The 19,584-nt window shown below is 40.0% G+C and overlaps 1 protein-coding gene across 1 annotated transcript in view; it reads right to left on the reverse strand.

Annotated features, from left to right (window-relative positions):
* ITGA1 (integrin subunit alpha 1) overlaps positions 1–19,584 on the reverse strand; it is an 85,137-nt gene that overhangs the window by 5,926 nt on the left and 59,627 nt on the right. Inside the window, exons 18-27 of the mRNA XM_020783599.3 lie at positions 18,887–18,997; positions 15,247–15,332; positions 14,049–14,184; positions 12,125–12,205; positions 7,825–7,901; positions 6,215–6,304; positions 3,864–3,966; positions 3,298–3,411; positions 1,878–1,985; positions 533–637 (exon numbers count right to left, since the gene is read on the reverse strand). Of these exons, the coding sequence (XP_020639258.3) occupies positions 533–637; positions 1,878–1,985; positions 3,298–3,411; positions 3,864–3,966; positions 6,215–6,304; positions 7,825–7,901; positions 12,125–12,205; positions 14,049–14,184; positions 15,247–15,332; positions 18,887–18,997 (1,011 nt within the window). The remainder of the gene's footprint in view (positions 1–532; positions 638–1,877; positions 1,986–3,297; positions 3,412–3,863; positions 3,967–6,214; positions 6,305–7,824; positions 7,902–12,124; positions 12,206–14,048; positions 14,185–15,246; positions 15,333–18,886; positions 18,998–19,584) is intronic.

A 19,584-nucleotide genomic window follows, 5' to 3' on the forward strand; every position in this document is an offset into this window, starting at 1 on the left:
CTGCCAAAGAAGAATAAGCTAATTGGCAACCTGTGAAACTGCAAAGCAATGTTGGAAGATTCACAAATTCTTTAACCATTAAAGTAGCTGTGGTCCTAATTGCGAGGCTCTCTGTCTTGTCATTTTCTACTTTCACCGTACAGAAGGTTGTTACAGATGTTTTTTTGTTTTTGTCTCTCACTATTATTCTGTTTCTGCTAATGTGAACAGATGCAGTAAAAAGTATTTTGAATGTCAACTTATACCACTGTATACAGATTATTAATGAGACAGTTTGCATTAGCATGGGGAAAAGAGAGCAGAGAGGAGTGAGGACAGTAAATTTGACATCCCTCCATTTAATTTTTCTATCAAGACAAAGCTGAATTTAAATGGATAATTCATTATAAGTGGACATCCTTCCACTAACAGTTATGGGCACTTATTTTATATGTATACACACACGTATATGCATGTGTATATTGTACACACACACACACACACACAGAGAGAGAGAGAGAGAGAGAGAGAGAGAGTATAAGGATTTTCCTACCTTTATAAATGTAGCTTTCCAGAGTCGGAGTGAAATGTTCACATGAGTTACATTGGACGGGTCTATAGTACAGTTAATAGATGCACAGTCATAGGAATCACAGTTCTGTTTGAAGGATGATGCCATACAATGTTAATCAAACATCTGCAAAACATGACTATCCAAGGTAACCTTCCTTTAGATATTCTGACAACCCTCTTCACCCCACTGAAATCAAAGTAAAACATTCTGACAGCAGTAGTGAATTCCATTCTGTTTATTACTGAAAAGACTTGCTAGCTCTTATTATCTGTTATTTACATGGAAATGTATATGTAACATTTCCACTCAAGAAGAACTTCAGAGCAGCATACCAAACAACACGAACAACGTACAAGAGCCCTTAAAAGATAACAAAGACTTGAGACATCTTAAAAGCTAAAATTGTTAATACAGTATGTCAAGAGCTTTCCTAGAGCACAGCCCATTTTGTTGGATGCATACAGAATAGTTGGCAGGGGTGTTGCGTGCGTGAATTAGTGGTTCTCAAATTTGGTTCAGTAGATCAGTAGTTCCCAACCTTTGGTAACCCTGGTGTTCTTGGATTGCTAATCTCAGAAATCTCACTCAGCACAGCTGGTGGTGAAGGTTCTGGGAATTGAAGTCCAAGAACACCCGGGTTACACAATGTTTGGAGCGTATATCTTGTTGAATATCAACAGCCATGAGAAAAAAACAAGCATGAATAGTTGTTAGGGATTCTGTGAGATGTTCCTTTTCCAATGAGAAAGATCCAAACAGTGCTTCAGATTGCTCCAATTTCTCCCCTTTAGGTTTTTTTTTTTTACACCTTGCCCCTTTCCCCCACCTTTTGTCATGGCTGTCATTCCTTGTGCTGGAACAGCTTCATTTTTTTTTTAATTTAGTTTAGTAAGTGGCATAGTGTTACAGCAATACATCAATCTAGCATGGATTCTCCCTATATCTGAAATAGTGCTGCATCACTTATGAGAACATTTTAAAATGTGAGAAGAAAAAAATAGGGGAGAGGATTTCTCTACCATCCTTTCTACTGTATGATCACAGGGTTGTTACTGAAAAGAACACCACCCACAACTCTTCTTCGGAGTGAATTAAGCAACCACACAGATTGCAGAAGAGGATGATCAAATAACTACAACCCTAGCACAGTGCCAGAAAGGGGTAGAACAGCTTGCAAAAGGGGCAGGATGAATTGCTCTAGCTAAAAAGATATGCAGTTGCCAGAAAATAGGGCAAACCAAACTATACCAAAACTGAACCAAATAGTGAGTTACAGTATATGCTTGTCTGAGCACCCCCTTAGTGCAAATTCAGATATACATACTATGTGTGAATCCTTTAGGGGCTTTAGTATTTCAGATGGCACAAATGAATTTCCAGGAACATCCATTTTTAACATATCTGTGGGATGGCTGCTACGGCATTTTGCATTCTATGGGAAAGAAGGGGGGCAGAATCAGAAATCATATTGGCAGTCCAAATGAGATTAACAGGGATGAAAATTTAATAACAAATTGTATTAATTTTATTACTTTGAAATGAACACTAATAAAAATAAGTAAGGAATAATAATTAAGCAGGAAACCAACAACAGTCCATTCAAATCAATATAAATAAGAAGGGGGAACATTATCAGCTGAATCTAATAGCAATAAATAACCTGAGCAGTATGAATTCAGAACAAACCTCTTTTGATTGCTCCTGACAAGCAATCAAAAAACAAACAAAAAGTTGAGCTGTAAGACAGGGAGGAGAGAAATCTTATGTTAGAACATAAGATTGTTTTTCAGCACTTAAGAAACTATCCTGTGTCATGATATACTAATCTGGCTGAGTAGCTCAGTCGGTTAGGTAAGCTTGTAGTTCCATTCCCCACTGTGCTTCCTGGGAAAAGAGTCAGCCTGTGTAACCTTGGGCAAGCTGCAAAGTCCCAGGGCATTCCCAGAAGAAGATAACAGTAAACCACATCTGAATACTCACTACCTAGAAAACCCTAGGAAGTATCACTGTAACTTTGATTTGACTTGACTGCATGCAGTTAATATTGTAATCATTAATGATGTGTTAACTGTACATATAGCTTGATGCTTGCTCATTCTCTAAACCCAGCAGAAATAAGGTGTTCTTTAAATGAGCAAAAGCACAAAGTATTGTTCTGTGCTATGATCCCCTTATTGGAGTTCCATTTATAACACTTCTGTTTGTGAGAAATGGAGGAAACTGATCCTCAGCAATCTATTCCTTTTTTTTGCAGCTACCACATATTTCCAAGCATTTCCCAACCATCAAAAGCAGAATGTCATGAGGTCATGGAGGAAAAGCAGGAAATGGGGGGAAATGGCCCACTCCCCCAGTTCCATCAGTTTGGTTGTGCCCTGACTATCTTTTTTTTTGAGGGGGGGAGTGGGATAGACGTTAATTAGCTTTAGTGACAAGCCGCCTTCAAACAAAAAATATCTCTCCCATCCTTGGAAAACAAGTTCTGGATCCAATCCATAGTGTGCAGACTAACTTGATTTGATAAATGAGGATGCCATATATTGCTTAGTGTTATTATAGCTGTTGGAAAGTTTATTGTCTATCATATAAATGGAGAGCAAATATTAAGTAGAAAGGCAAAATATTCAAATGAAAACATCAGAATGGTTAAGGGTTATCAAATATTATTCATAATTTGATAATCCAAGTTTAACTTCATATGACAGGGCAATCCTTGTTTATTTTTAAATAGATAACAAACTTACCTCCGATGATGATATTCTAGTTAGATAAAGGGCAGGGTTTTCAGCTGAAATCATGTAAGGAAATGAGATTTGCAGTGTAAGCTGCGGCATGGGAAAATATTCACCTTTTTCGATCTATGGACAAGAAGGATGAAGCATAGTGTATCTTGGTTAGTTGCTAACTTTTTTTTACTTGTACTTCCTCCATTCACTACTACAGTGGTTAACAGGAATGCAATCCTATTATATGAGAATCCACCAGGGGAAGGTCTCCATTGAATCAAGCCTTTTTACAAGCTTGAAATATGACCTTGGATGAAAAACAGATCTTTCTCTTGGTTGAAAAAACAGTTGTGATAGAATTGCTTTCATCAGGAGAGTGGCTTCCTTAGCCTCCTGCAGATTTGGGGGTGGGTGGGGCTTGCATGGGGAGGAGAGCACAGGAATGGCCCACTGCATGAAGGGAACTTTGCTCATGTAATATTGGATGCTGCCCATCTGACACTGAAGATTTTCAGCTATTGAACATACATACAATGCTACTTAATAAAAACAGCAATCAGAAAATGTTTTACTCTTTCACTTACCAAATAGTTTAAGTTAATTTCATCTCCAATGTTCTCAGTGGAATTGAACACTTTAGGAATGGTTTCATTTGCGGCAATAATGATGTGATATGAAACAGGATCTCTTAAAGACAAAACAATAAGTATTTATTTGGCTACTTACAATGTAAAGTACAAAGCATCCATCTATTCTGTTCCAGTACTACTTAACACACTCTTGTAAAATAGGTTAGTGCCATTATATCCACATTTTAGTGAGTGTGTGGTGGCTGTGAGAAAGCATTGTGCAGTTGTGAATAAAGAAAGAAGGAAAAATCTCTATGCACCTGTAATTTTTGAATGAATTATTATTATTCGAACTATTGAGAGGGAGTAGGGGCCAAATACTTCCGGAGACAAAATGATGCAACACAAGCAAGCAAGAGGGTTGCTTTGCTGCACTTCTAATTTGGAAGCATCCTTAGGATTATTTTTTTGAACTTCTAATGTAGATAAGTGAGTTCCATGTATCTGTATGCACACACATGTTTCTTCCAGAATTATTTTTAAAAGTGTATGAGAAATATCTAATTAGGGCTTAATTTTTCTTCAGCCCTATGGGAATAAAATTCAGAGGACTTAGTCAATTTATTTGGGATCAGATATACATAGCACCATCTTTATTCGGTTCTTCATTGTTAAAATAATGTGTGTGTGTTATGTGCTGCCATGTCACATCTGGCTTATAGTGAACTTAATAGGGTTTTCAGTGTACCTGAGATATTTAAGGAGTCGCTTTATGAGGCCTATCCCCTCTCCCATGCATTTCTGATTTTTCTGAGGCTGCAGTTCTAAACTTCTAAACCCACTTATTGAGATTAGTTTCCACTGAATACAATAGGACTGACTTAGGAAACACATATAATTGTGTTTTGTCAGAAGCTGCCAGGTTGGTGTGTGGCTCCCCCAAGTGATGAATCACTGAAATATCTTCTCAGTGAAGAGTCTTGCCTTCTGAGATTAGCAATATAAATCATGCCTGGCTGAACAGTTTTTTGACTGCCCTTGGAAAGAATTATGGCTGTTTACAAGATCTTATGGGTTTTTTTTACACATTTATGCAAAACATAAAACAGTGGAAAGTGCTTCCTGGCTGTCACATGGACTTTCAAAAAGTGGAGGTACGATCAATCAGCTTTTTCCTGTGTGCTTAGTGCATATGCTTAGAAATGGAAAAGATTCTAGATGGGATTGAGCTCTGTTGAACTTAATGAGGGTTAGAAGAGTCAATGATCACAATCTTATTACATACTTATATCAGCATCGCTCCAAAATCTTACATTTCAGCAGTCAACTGTCACCAGTTAGAAACCGCTGCTGCATTTTCTGATCATTCACCAAATGACATAGGTATTGTGCTACAAGAGAAGTACTACAATTAACTGGTAAATCACTGTTGAAATGCATGACACTGGAGTTACACCACAGGACATAAGTAATAGGATTTTGGCTAATATTTACAGCATTTTGACCTAGGACATTTGTATTCTGGATTGTTGTGCTTTGTTGCTTTTAAATGTGTTTTTAGTACTCATTTTATTTACTATTTTTAATATAATATTTGTTTAATTCTTTTTTAATATTGATATTTGCTGGTTTTGCTTTTAAGTAACGTCTTTTTAATGATGCAAGCTGCCTTGGGTCCTTTTTAAGGAGAAAGGTGAGGTAAAATATTTTCAATAAAATAAATGAATAAAATAAAAATGTTGTTGGTATGTTGCTTATCTGTTTTATTTAATTCATGCCTACTGTGCTTTTATTCTACTGTAAACCAACCAGAGTAGTGCACTGCTCTAATGGGACTGACATCTATCTATCTATCTATCTATCTATCTATCTATCTATCTATCTATCTATCTATCTATCTATCTATCTATCTATCTATCTATCTATCTATCTATCTATCTATCTATCTATCTATCTATCTATCTATCTATCTATCTATCTATCATTACTTAGTAAACCAAATAATTTTTGTTATTCCCCCACCCCACCCCCACTTCAGTAATTCTCCATGTACCTTTCTTGGTGATGTGATCTATTATGTTCCTCTTCAGAGTGTAGAAGCAGAAGCCCAACTGAATTCTAAAATTCCTTGTCCAGTATTTTTATTTCAGATGAGGAAAATGTCTGTCTAGGTGTTTAGAGTCCCATCCACTAAAAGGCAAGGGTATATTCCCACCCTCTCTTCAGCACTGAATTTTTCTGCTTCTTGTGAGAACAAGATCCACAGCTTCATCTCTTATTTATGTGTTTTTTGGCTTTCTATCAAGCTGGTAACCCTCCTATCTCAAAAATTCTGCAGAAGACTACAAGTAAACATATACAGATACCTTTTAAAAATTAATCCACTTTCATATTTTACAGGTATTACAATACTTCCTTTGTTATCTCCAAGGGTCTCATCATGTTCGTCGCTGTCACTAAAAAGAAAAAGATGGTCAGTTTCTTCTCTGTATATGGAATATAGTTTTGTTCAAAGCATGGAAGAATGACTTTTTTGGACTCTAAATGATGGGAGCTGGAAAAGTCCGATGGTACCGAAACAAGAAGATCTCATAGAGAAGATAAGGGAAACAGCGGAAATGGACATTTTATCAGAAGTGATTTAGGACCGTCCTTTACAAAAGGCATCTGAAAGATGGGACTTATTCTATAAATGGATTGAGTTAACAGACAGCGTATGAAGAGCATACATTGAAATGAGAACTTAAATCTGGAAGGCAGAAAATAGTAAAAAGAGTAATTTGGAATTTTGATATGGCAATATGTATAGAATGGATGTTAGTATGTTATTGTTTCTCCTTTTCCCTCTTAATCTCAATTCCCTTTTTGTCACCCCTTGTTAAAATAAAAATAAAAAAAAATGATGGGAGGTGCCATCTAAAAATGTCACATTCCTTCTAGTTTGGTTATAATAAAGTGCTTACTAATATGACATGAGCACTGTGACCTTTCAGTTGTTCTAATTAAACAGACTTTTCAACTTAAGATAAAATGTATGTATTTACCAAAAAAAGGTGTTTTAATTCAGGAATCAAGTCCTGTGTTGAAGAAATATGAAGTCAAACCATGTCTTCAAGGAATAAGATCATTTGGAATATTTTACTTATTTATTTTCCCAGCTTTTACCTCACCCATCTAGATTCAGTGAATCTACTCTGGGCGGTTTACATTCCGAATATAAAACAAAAATTAAAATAAACAATATCAGACAACATAGAGACAAGCAAAGACCAAGATGCTGACTCATGGCGTTTTGCTGTCTGAAAAGGATGTATCTCTCTACCCCGTCAGACATGTATCAACACTGGTGGTGAAAAAGCTTAGTCCACACTGAAGCCAAGAAAAAAACACTGGCCCTCGGAATGGAGGCAGCTCATGTAGAACACAGAGTGCTGCCGTCCAACACTGCAACCCACTTCTAGTATCTGCTACTGAGGTCGCTGCTTCACTCTGACAACTAGTAGGGCCAGTCCTGAAGATATCATCTTAAACTGTAATTTTACACTATAAGACGGTGTTACTGATAGCCAGTGCCTATTCTTAACTATCATTTAACTAACAAACCATGAGTTTAGCATGAGTCCAAGCACAGAATAATCATGTTCACCAAGAACTGCCCTGGATAACTTACAGTAACAATCAGTATTATATACATAAATGAAACAAATGGAGTGGATGCTTTCTCCTATTATTTGAGCTCCAGAATCTCATCTTCAAATTATGTTTACCTAGCTACTAATTTTGTGAATTCTTTTCAAGAGGCGGGCATGAAACCATGTTCATTTGCCCTGAAGACCACGTAAATAGCTACTGCTTTAATCTACTAGTACAAATGTTTAACCTTTTCTTTGTTCTGTGAGATACTCACTCCCTCACAAGTGAAATTGGCTACTGCTTCCTCCCAAAATGATAAATATAAGCAATTGTTGAAACTAACCTTGTTACAGAAAACTGGATTGTAGTATTTTCCAGAAGGTGGGACGTATTGAACTGGAATGCTATTTCGAAGAAAATCTAAACAAAAAGTTTTTGATGTGCATATAAATTATGTAGTTTAAAAATAGTTGAGGGAAACAAATCAAATTGAAAACAGTACTACTAGATAGAGAATCATCTGTAAAGCCTACACACAATCAGGAAAGTATTCTCCTCAGACAAGTTGCTGTCCATGTAGAGAGCACAATAATGTAGAGGGGGTGGTCTAGTCTAAGTGTATTGCCAAGTTCCAAGTATATAAAGACTGAATAGGGATATAGGCTTACTCAGGTGTAATGCAATCCTATATTTTAGTCAAGAAACTATAACATTTCAATAAACCAATGCATCTGCTCAAGTTTATAAAAATAATCATCCCCAGTTTTTAATAGCTGTGTTTACTTTGCAACTCCAACATTTACACAGTAAATGGGCTGCTTAGAAGCATTTCATGAAAGTGCAGAAAGAAGCTCCTAGTTGTAGAAGCCTGTTGCTTTTAAGCCTCTGGTGAATAAGCTGTGGGAAAATTTGCTGTTAGCCAATATGCTGTCAAGAGAAGCAGGCCAGGTCACAGTGGAAGGATGTGGGAAATAAACTGAAATTCCACACAAGTTATTTTCATAAGTTGTGAAAATCCTCAGTGAGTGTGGAGTTGTACTTGAGAAGCACAGCAGCAAGTTTCATGGTTAATGTAAAGGCTGAAAACAAAGGCTAGGAGAGTGGCAAAGATCAGTCTTGCCTTGGGGTCTTCCCACACGAAGCAGGGTGAAGACAGACATAACATTTTAACATAGTGGGTTCTTCACCCTTGTGAAGGGGGTGTTTCTTGGCTTCCCACAAATGCTAAAGAATTCTATTTTTAGCTTTCATGTATGTATCAACATGCATGTTTTTTACTTGTTCCTTTTCTGAGATCCAGACATACAGTAAGAGCCATGATGAAAGGCCTAACTTGTCCAACACTTGAATCCCATTCAACTGTTCAAAAAAGGGGGAAGGATTGTCTGAAGAGGAAAACTTCTGCTACTCATGGAGTTTCTCTGTGCAGTAGGAGATCCTGGAAAATCAATCAAGTCAATCAAATGCAGCAGAGAATCTCTTCTTCAGACTACCTTTCTTTATGTGGAAATAATGAAAAAGAGTGGGTGGTGCTTAAAGCCTTTCAAGCAACTCACACCGTTGAAGTCGCTCTCTTTTTGAATCCCTGGATAAGCATTTTGTTCATACAGTGGCCAACCAGTTGCCTGTGGAGAAGCTTTCCAGAGGGACACAAGTGTCCTTGCATTTTCTGTCTTTATTTTTTTGCATCCCAGGTTCAATCCCTGACTTGTTTAATTAAAAAGTATCAGGAGATGCAGAAGCCCAATTCTTCAGTTGCTAGAGAGCTACTGCCAGTTAGAAGAGATGACAAACAAATTTTAAGTAATTGGGGATGCTGTACTGTCCCTCTGCCCCACAAACAGATCTGCCACTCCCTCCATTGCAAAAAAAAAACAAGCAAAAAAGACAACAAAAATTGCTTAAATGAAGAATTTTCATCTTAAAACAAGGTGAAAGAGGAGTATGTACCTTGTCTTACCCAGAAGCCTCCTAGCTGTGCTAAATGGCATGAAGACAATACAGAAACTGTTTGTGCACCTTGTTTTTTTTATCATGCACAGAGAAGTTTTTGCCACTACAGTGCTGAAATTTGATGCAATACCAAATCTGAAACTGGTATCAGGGAACCTTTGCCTGAAAACCTTGGGGCCAAACTGTATGTGACATTGGCTGAAATCTGGTCGCTTACTGTAGTAAATCACACTAGAGAAGACCCATTAATCAGTAGGAATTTGCTGAGTCAATTCCTCTTTAAGTCCATTTATTCAAACAGGTCTACTCTAATTGTTACTTTAGTATAAAAAGTCAGAAGTAGAATAGGCTTATTTGAATCAATGGAATTTATAGAGGAGTTAACTGCCCCAAATCCCCACTGATTCAATGGGCCTACTCTAAGTCTGATTTGTTACACTAAGCAATAGGACTTCAGCTCCTGAACGCATGTTGTGTGCAAAAGCTTCCTAGGAGTGTCTTAGAATCAAGGGATCTTGTATTTAAATGTCCTACTGCAACTTCAGCATCTCTTGCTGACTTGACCCCCAGACAGATAGTGCATGACTCTGTGATCCTCCAAATGGACTGTTTCTAACTAATAATAGATAACCATGCCTGCTTGAATATGCTGTTTGCACGCATTTTGACAACAGTGGAAGTAGCTGTTTATATTCCCATGCACTTCAGCAGGCTAATGTAATTCATACAGTTCCAGTTCTGGCACAGTCAGGCTTAGGAAAGCAACGGCCAAGGCAAACCTCAGGCAATATTTGCTCAGTTCTGCTGAGAAGACACTTCCTGTCTCCCAAGTGTATGTTTCATAAGTCATGCATCCCTTTCACATTCTAAAAATCCACATGTTCTGCTGGAGGTGGAAAAAACACCTTTCTCTTCTTTCTCAACTATTTATGATTAAACTTGAAGTGGCAATATGGATCTTTTGATGTGACTACATGGAAAAAGAAGGTAGTGGCTGTTCTCCATTAATTTATTGGAAGCATCTGGGAATGATCTCATGCATATATTTAGAGATCTGTCCTTTCGGACTTTATTTATATTATATCTGACAAGCAGAAAAGGGACTTTCTAGTCTGCAAGCATTCATGCTGGTTGGGAGATTCTGGGAGAGCTAGTAAAAAAACACTAAAAAGTTAAGTTTCTAAGCTCTGAATAAATGAGGGCTGCAACAAAATATTTTCTCCCCTTGTTCTCCCCTTTCTTCTGCTTAGCCACCTCCCCCAATTAATTAGCATTATGTGGCCAAAGAGCATGTCCTTGTCCTCACCAGGATGTTTTATGTTCCCCTGCAACCCAAGTTATTGTTTTTTAAAATTTTTAAAACATTGTTGTACACCCTAACTTCCTACTACCTCCCACCTTGTGCATTGGATAGCATCATTTTGCTGCATAAGCATCCTGATGTGAAGAATGAGTTTTATTATTAGGATAAACAATGTTATGTATGTTTAATGATCATGAATTGTTCCCAAAGCATTCTGCAACTATAGCTCTTAAAGGGACAGAGGATATTCTATCAGAAATCTCATTCCACCCTTACAGAGCTATAATATTGCTGGTGTTCACTGCAAAGACAGAATGATTAGTTCATTTATTTATCACTGCTTTTCTACAGGAGGCACCATGGGGGCATATCCCTCTGTTAAAAGGGAGCCTTCCCACTTCATCCAGGAAAAGAAAATATCAGAAGGCTGTCTTCTTGGAAATAAACCAGTAATTAAATAATGACTGTTACATACAGCTATGACCTCACCTGTCCGTCACTGCTAAAGCTGTGAGTCATCTACCAATGGTGTGACGGAGGGTGGGACATAAGGGGTGGAGCTGTTGTATAAACGGGAGTGAATGTGTGTGAGAGATTTTAGATAGGGACAGATAGGGACTGATAGGGCTTTGATAGGGCTTGGATAGGGTTTAGAGAGGAGTTAGGAGATCTGTGATATATTGTGAGAGTCTGTGTATGCTAGTGCCTTTATTATAGTGACTGAATTATTATTTAATTATAAGTGATTTACCATTCCTTTTATTTGTACCCAATAAACCTGAGTTTTTATTTTGAATCATATTTTGGCCTGAAGCTACTTATTTGAGGGAATGGTTGGTGGCAGTGGAAAAGAAGAGTGATTTAGAGTGACGTAGCGACCCTCCTTTGTGAGGTAGAGGGAGGCCGTTACAATGACCATGCATTTTCTTCTCTTGGACAAACCTATATCTAATATTCCTGTGGGTAAAAAGCAATGTACAATACAGTTCTATACATTGATACTTAAACATAAGGTTAAATAAGTTCAGTGGGGCTTATTCCTGAGTATGCATCAAGGGGACTGTAGCCTTTGGTGAAACAGTGGGGCTTACTTCTGGGACTTACTTCCGTAATGTATTTACTAAAGCTCGTGTTGTATGAGGGTCAGAAAAACAAACAGACTTTACATTTGTTCGATATAGACAAAAATAAAAATAAAAGAAATGCTACATTTTGATTGTTGTTAACTGCATCCACGGAGTGCACCTAAATATAAGCTGGACATACAAGGAAACAATCAGAGGTCTTAGTCTTGAGGTTCAGGCATCCCCTCCCTCTGCATATAGAACTTCCCGGCAGTGCAGACATAGACAAATTAAGCATTATAGCATAAGCCAAAATGTCTTACCTCCTCTCCGTTTGACAAGAAGGGGTAGCCTATTTTACAGGTGATATTTTGCCCAGATTCACAACTGTCTTTTGGTATTTTCTGGACATAGAATGATATAAATCAAACTTTATATTGTAAAAGTTAGCATGCTTCAAAACAAAGCAACAGTAAGAAAACAAAACAAAACAAAAAAACAAGGGATCAGTTATGCAAAAGACTTCATGTTCCTAAAAAACATTTCTGGTAAGTTAGACATTTTGTTGTGTTGTGCTATTAAAAGCAAAGAGTTTTATGGCATGATAAAGATAAGCAAGTTTTAGAAGTGGTTTACCATTCCCTTCTTCTGGTGTTTGTTCTTAAAGACTAATTAGTGTATTACAGCATATCCTTTAATTGTCAGAGTCTCATTTAATTAGAACCTTGCAGTGTGTTATTATACATAGCTGCCTGGTAGTGCAGCACAGCAAATCAACATTCTGCAAGGCAATTCTAAAAATGACAGCAAACAAAAAATGTTTTTATAACATTGAAACTGGAATTTGAATCAGCAGCAAAAGTTACAGAGATGTAGCAGACAGTCTGCTCTTGTTCTTTGCCAAGTTTGGGGAAGTTTGAACAAAGGGTTTTGGAGTTATGATTTTCTAAAAGTAAAACTGTGTCACTATCATTCACACTTGTAACAAACAAACACACAAAAACCTGCCCTGACTATTGCTTTGTGTTTGAGTGAGAGGTGGTCAACTGATGAGAAAAGGAGTCAGCTTCTGGGATTTCCCCTTACATGGTGTCACTTTGGGAATGGTAGCACAAGAGGGTATCCTGTAGACTAGTGGTCCCCAACCTTTTTGGGACTGCAGACTGGTTGAGGGGGCAGGCTCCATGTGCAGGGGGTGGGGGCACCCCCATGCTTGCGGCTGGGCATGTCATGCTCATGGGTGGGCGTGTCTGTCGCACTTGTGGGGGGCGTGTCATGCTCGTGGAGGCATGTGTAGTGCTTGTGCACATGCTCGCAAGCGCAACACACCCCTCCATGAGCGCGATACCCCCCGTGAGCGCAACACGCCTACCGTGCATGCGTGTGGGGGTGGAGATCTGTGTCCATGGCCCATTCAAGGAAGCCCACGGACTGGCACCGGGCTGCAGACCGGGGGTTGGGGACCCCTGCGGTAGACCATCTTGACTGCTGCCCCTTTGCTATGGAAAGCTTGACATCATTTTTTCCTGCTGGCATGGTATTGTGTAGCAAGCAATATTAGACCACTCCTTAGTGTTTTGAATAAATGGCTATAGAAGCACAATATCAAAACTGGAGGTTTTTTTGAAGAATTGAATTATTTCAGGTATCATGGGATCCTTTCTTGTTTATAGAGAAAAATATTAGACATACATATGTGCATTACACCCCACTGCTTCCCATTCTTCTTCTCAAAAGAACTAGGAGAAGACATAACACACTGACATTACTGACGTAGCCAGTGAGCATTAGAAGGGATTTGAACCCCACATCTAAATCCAACGCTGGCTCTGTGCATGCCTTATAAAAAAAACTAAGGTCTACAAAGGAGGTAGGTGGGCAAGCAAATATATGAAGCCTCTGGCCCTTTATCTCAGCTTCCATCTGTCCTCAGCTTTCTCTCCCTCTATCTGTACAAGGCTAAGCCCAGAAAAGTTTCTTTTCTAGACCACATCTCTCAGAATTTCCATTAACACGGGGAAAACATATGGTATTTCCACTTTTATTCCCATATGTCATGGGAGAGCTCTGTAATTCTGAACTGCAGCAAAGGCCCAAACGTCCACTTAAGTTATGGGGAAACCACAAATTTCATGACAGTTTGGGACAGCAGAAGCTGAATTATTATACACATGAACTGCTCCTATGCAAATGAACATGCTTTGCTAGTTCCTTATCCCCAGATGATGATAACAAAGAAATATGTACCTCAATCCCAGCAAAAATAATATTGGGAGAATACTGGACAAGAACTCTTGTATTGTAAGCACTGTCCTTTTTATTCTTAACCAACATTTGCACCCGGAACTTGAGACTGTTCAACTTAATAATGAATGGAGATAAACTGGAAAACACAAGAAAAGAAATAAAAAAACAATGTTTCATTAAAATTTTTTAAAAAGCAGCTGTTATTTATTATTATTTTTACCATTGTTTCCATAACAGTTGATGATGTAGAAGAAACTGTCTTGGAAAGAAATAGAGAAAAACTGTGAAAAATTGTTATTTGTTGCCAGGATGACAGTGAAGAAAAATGAGAAAATATTTGTGAATGAAATAGGTAGAAGCATATCATAGAGGCTGAAATCTCATTGGTGTAACTGCACCTGTGGAAAGGCAATGACTTCAGTAGCAGGGAGAGATTTTTGGTAATTAAAGATTTCTCTGACTTGCAAATAATCTGATCCATTGCATAAAAGCCATGGAAGGTGCATGATTAAAGGAAGTCTTTAATTATCAAAAATCTCCGTCACTGGATGACGAAAGACCTCTGTCTGTAGCTTCAGACTGATGAAACAGATTATCTGCAAGTCAGACAAGGCCTAGGAAAGAAAGGAAAAGTCTTTAATTGCCAAAATTTTCCCCTGCTGATGATTTGGGTACCCTTCCCCAGGCATACTCATGCCAACAGGATTTCAGCTACTAAACTATAAGATGGTGCAGTAAGGAGGACAGAGGCATGGACGCCTGTGTTGTCAAGCTATCACGCTCTGACCCAGGGTCCACCTCACACAGTCTACCACCAGGCCTTACATGTGGGACAACAGAAGCCTTGCCAAATTGCCCTATTTTCCCACAAAGAGTCTTGGGAAATAGGAAACAGACAATTTTGGCCAGAATTGCAATTCTACCAAATTTATTTTCCATACATATTGAGGGCAACTGACCGAAAGGGCTGAAGGTTAGGAGGCCTTATCAGGATAAGAAGAACTACTGATTTTGAAGGCAACCATGCATCTCCCATCTCATTTACCTTCAACCTAATTAATATTATAGGCCGTTTGTTTTATAAATTTATTGCAATAGTGGCTCACTATTATCTTCCATATTTTGCATTATATGACATTTTATTAAAAATTAAACTTTAAATATTTGGCATATAAAGAAGCAATTTAGTTCATATTACCTGTTTCCTTCTATAGTGGCATTGGCTATCAGCTGTAGATCAGTAATACATTTCTTCTTATTTCCACAGTCTTTCGTGAAAGGAATCTGCAAGACATTTTTAAATTACCACACCATTAAGCACAATTCAACCCCACCCCACCCCTTTTTATTTGGCCATTGTCTTGTAAGTTGCTATGTGCTAACTGCCTTTCATCTTGTTCAATTAATATATCTCAGTATGGATTTGCAGTCTTATACTGGAAACTTTTAAAGAATAATCCATGTGGTACATAATTCTCAACTTGTTGGCAGAAAATCCTGTTTGTGTAAGTTTTACTGCTTAACGCTGATGATGTTAATGACAGTGATGTTTCAGAAATAAAATGTTGCTGGTTTCTCCTCTGAAGATCTCTAGGCTCTTGTGAAATCTCTTTCATTGTCAAGAAGCAACGGCACAAAGTATACATCTTTAATTACCAAAAATCACTTCTGGTAAGGTTACTTTAATGGCAGCAAGCAGTTTTTGGTAGTTAGAGACTCCCATCTATCCCCTGGCACCCAATAACTTCATGACAATGAAAGGGATTCAGTGGGAGCCTTGACACCTTCAGGAGAGAAATCAGAAATATTTTATGCCTCAAAAATTGTGGCAGCAGATGATATCATCAACCTTATGTGGCATAACTTATACGAACAGGATTTCAGTTGTAAACCTAGAAAACCCAAGAAATAATGGCATCTGGCTTGAAATTCTTCAGTCCTACCTCCAGAATTGTAGAGTCCAATTGTCTTTCAGCAATGTTATAGAAAAAAACATTTAGCTTGCATTTGTCCTTTAATTTTATTCTCGTCTTACACATCACCTGTCAATCCTGTTGTGCGCAAACTATGATGGAGCATAGCAGAATGAAATTCTGGATTGTCTGTGGATGCTAGATTTTGCAGTGCTCTGCTCATTGTATAGCCTGTCTTGGTTTTGACACCAGCTGAGTTTATGTCTGTTTTGCAGAAGGTCCCAGGTTCAATCCTTAGTATCTCTAGGTGGGGCTGAACTATGGCAGAATGATTGTATATTGGTATAAATGATATTGAATTGGAAGGACCAATAGTCTAACTCAGGGGTCTCCAAACTATGGCCTGTGGGCCACATCCGGCCCACCTTGCCGTTTTGTTCAGCCCATTCACTTCAGCCTGTGAATTGAATGACTTTACTGCAGCATAAAACCATAGGAACACAACTAGCACAGTTACAGGATAATACCCTGATAAAATAAGTGAATACAGTGGTGCCTCGCATAACGATGTTAATTGGTTCCGAAAAAAAAAAACGTTATGTGAAAACATCGTTATGTGAAGCACCATTTCCCATAGGAATGCATTGAAAACTGGTTAATCCGTTCCAATTGGAACAGACTATCCGGTTTTCTCCCTCCCCCCGCGGCTTGGATCTGACCCACGGCGGCTACCTCAGCCATGGCTGGATTCCCTAGAGTCCGGCCATGGCTGGGGTAGCCGCCGCGGCTCGGATCCAAGCCGCGGGGGGAGGGTGGTGGGATTGGAATGCCTTTCAGGCATCCAGGCTTGGATCCCACCCACCGCCGGTTACCCAAGGGTAACCGGCGGCGGGTGGGATCCAAGCCCAGGATGCCTTTCAGGCATCCCAATCCCACCACCCTACCAGCCTTCCCCCAGGGCTTGGATCCAAGCCGTGGGGGGAGGTTGGGTGCGGACACCCCCCCACCCTGCAGCCGCTGCTTGAAGCCTCCCCGTGTCGCTTTCCCCAGCCGTGCTCGGACTTCCAGGCGTCCAAGAACGGCTGGGGTAGGGGGCGCGGGGAGGCTACCGGCATCAGGGACAGGGTGGGGGGGGATAGGGAAAGCTTGAAGCCTACCCGCACCGCTTACCCAGGCCGTTTTCAGACTTCTGGAAGTCCGAGAACGGCCTGGATAAGCGACGTGGGTAGGCTTCAAGCTTTCCCGATCCCCCCCTGTCCCCGCTGCTTAAAGCCTCCTTGCGCTGCCTACCCCGGCCGTTCTCGGACACCTAGGTGTCTGAGAACGGCCTGGGTAGGTGGCGCGGGGAGGCTACCGGCATCGGGGACAGGGTGGGGGGGGGATCGGGAAGGCTTGAAGCCTACCCGCGCCGCTTACCCAGGCCATTTTCGGACTTCTGGAAGTCCGAGAACGGCCTGGGTAAGCGGCGTGGGTAGGCTCCAAGCCTTCCCGATCCCCCCCCACCCTGTCCCCAATGCTTGAAGCCTCCCCGCGCTGCTTTCCCCAGCTGTTCTTGGACTTCCAGAAGTCCGAGAATGGCCAGGGGAGGCGGCACGGGGAGGCTGCCGGCGGTGGGGACAGCGTGGGGGGGTGTCCAGAAGGCTTCCAGGCAAAGGCCTGGAAGCCTTCGACACCCCCGTACCCTTCCCCCGCCGCCGTTGAGAGCCTTCCGAGCTCTCAAAGAGCTTTCTCCAATATCGGAGGGGGTCCCTTTGAGAGCTCGGAAGGGAATTGTCGGCAGGGGACGGTGGCTTCGGGGTCCTTCCGAGGCCACAGCCCACTGCCGACATTTTCCCCCAGCTGAGCGGCGGGGCTTCAAAGCTCCCGCCGCTCAGCTGGGGGAAAATGGTGCCTATGGGGAAAAATCGCAAAGCGATTTTTCCCCATAGGCAAGATCGTAGTGCGATCGCTTTTGCGATCGCAAAAAAGCCATCGCTATGCGATTTCTTCGTTAAACGGGGCGCTCGTTATACGAGGCACCACTGTATCTACAGATAATTCAAAATTAAAAGTTTAAAATTTAATTTAGAACTTTAACCTTCTTCTCTTTCTACCGTATGTGGTGGTTATGTGGGAAAGCCCAAAAAAGAGTAGTCCGGCCGCCTAGAGTAGTCCACCACGACTAGATAGGCGGGATATAAATTAAATAAATAAAAATAATAAAAATAACATTGGAAAAGGAATGAAATGCTTTTCCACGAGGTTCTAGAGAGTCCAATAACTGTAACCCCTGCATTCTTTCTTCTAAACATAATTCCGGAATGAATAGAACCAATGAAAACATATTTAGTGTGTGCATGTGTGTTTTCGTGCATGTGTCCATGCGCCTGCGCATACATGCATGCACACACACACATTCCTGTTCATTTGGCCCACAAAAACTTTGGAAATATCCGGTGTGGCCCTCACTGTGCAAAGTTTGGAGACCCCTGGTCTAACTTGACATGCTAGCCTCGTGTACTGGAGTGGTGACAAACCTCATGCTGTAGGTCCAAATCAGGTCTATTTGAAAATCTAAATTGTTTCACTGGCCTTCCTCAGATGGCCTCATTGTTCCTCCATTATACCATTGTTTGATAGTTTTCTAGTAGTCATATAGGTTTTTTCTACTCTAAATTGTTCTCCTTACTGTTCATTATCAACAGTAAGAACTTGACCTTAAAATAAGCTGTCAATTATGTTCCATTCACCATTGGTACAGAGTCCCAGAACTTCTCTGGAAACAAATTTGGGTTAAAGAGGTTCTTTTCCCTCTCTGTCTTGGTGCCAGTGAATTAACAACTGCATGGTGGTGAATGCTGTGCATCTACTGCAGAGGTCTTGAGTTTCAACCCACATATGGAACAGTTTAATAAAGACATACTATTTCACAATGTAGGGACTTACATATTCATGCACTGAGTTGGGGAGTGCACTATCAAGAATAGGTCCACTCTCTGGATCAGAAAAATTAAACTCCAACAGAACCTTGATTGAATCACGGAAATCAGGTTTGTCCTAGAAACAAACCAGAACATCAGCCATTGCAACTTTTTATTTTCTTCTATTGACCACAATAATTGAAATACATCCTTTTAAAATTGTGGTTTGCTGGTGGCTTATGCTTTGAATAACTTACATAAAATATAATAAACCAGAAAACATAAGAAAGATTAAACTCTGCTTATTCACAGCTTAAGGGCAATATTTTGTTGTTGTTGTTTAGTCGTTAAGTCGTGTCCGACTCTTTGTGACCCCATCGACCAGAGCACGCCAGGCCCTCCTGTCTTCCACTGCCTCCTGGAGTTGGGTCAAATTCATTCTGGTAGCTTCGATGACACTGTCTATCCATCTCGTCCTCTGTCGTCCCCTTGTCCTCTTGCCTTCACACTTTCCCAACATCAGGGTCTTTTCCAAGGAGTCTTCTCTTCTCATGAGATGGACAAAGTATTAGAGCCTCAGCTTCAAGATCTGTCCCTCCAGGATTTGTACCAGCTAGAAATATGAATCTGTCAGGAAGTAAGTGATTGAAAACCTTCCCTGCATGTGCAAAGCAGCTGTCTTTTTGATCCTAGTGGACTATTAGATAGCCTTATCATAACTAC

Source organism: Pogona vitticeps, chromosome 2 (assembly GCF_051106095.1).
Source record: "Pogona vitticeps strain Pit_001003342236 chromosome 2, PviZW2.1, whole genome shotgun sequence".
NCBI lineage: Eukaryota > Metazoa > Chordata > Lepidosauria > Squamata > Agamidae > Pogona > Pogona vitticeps.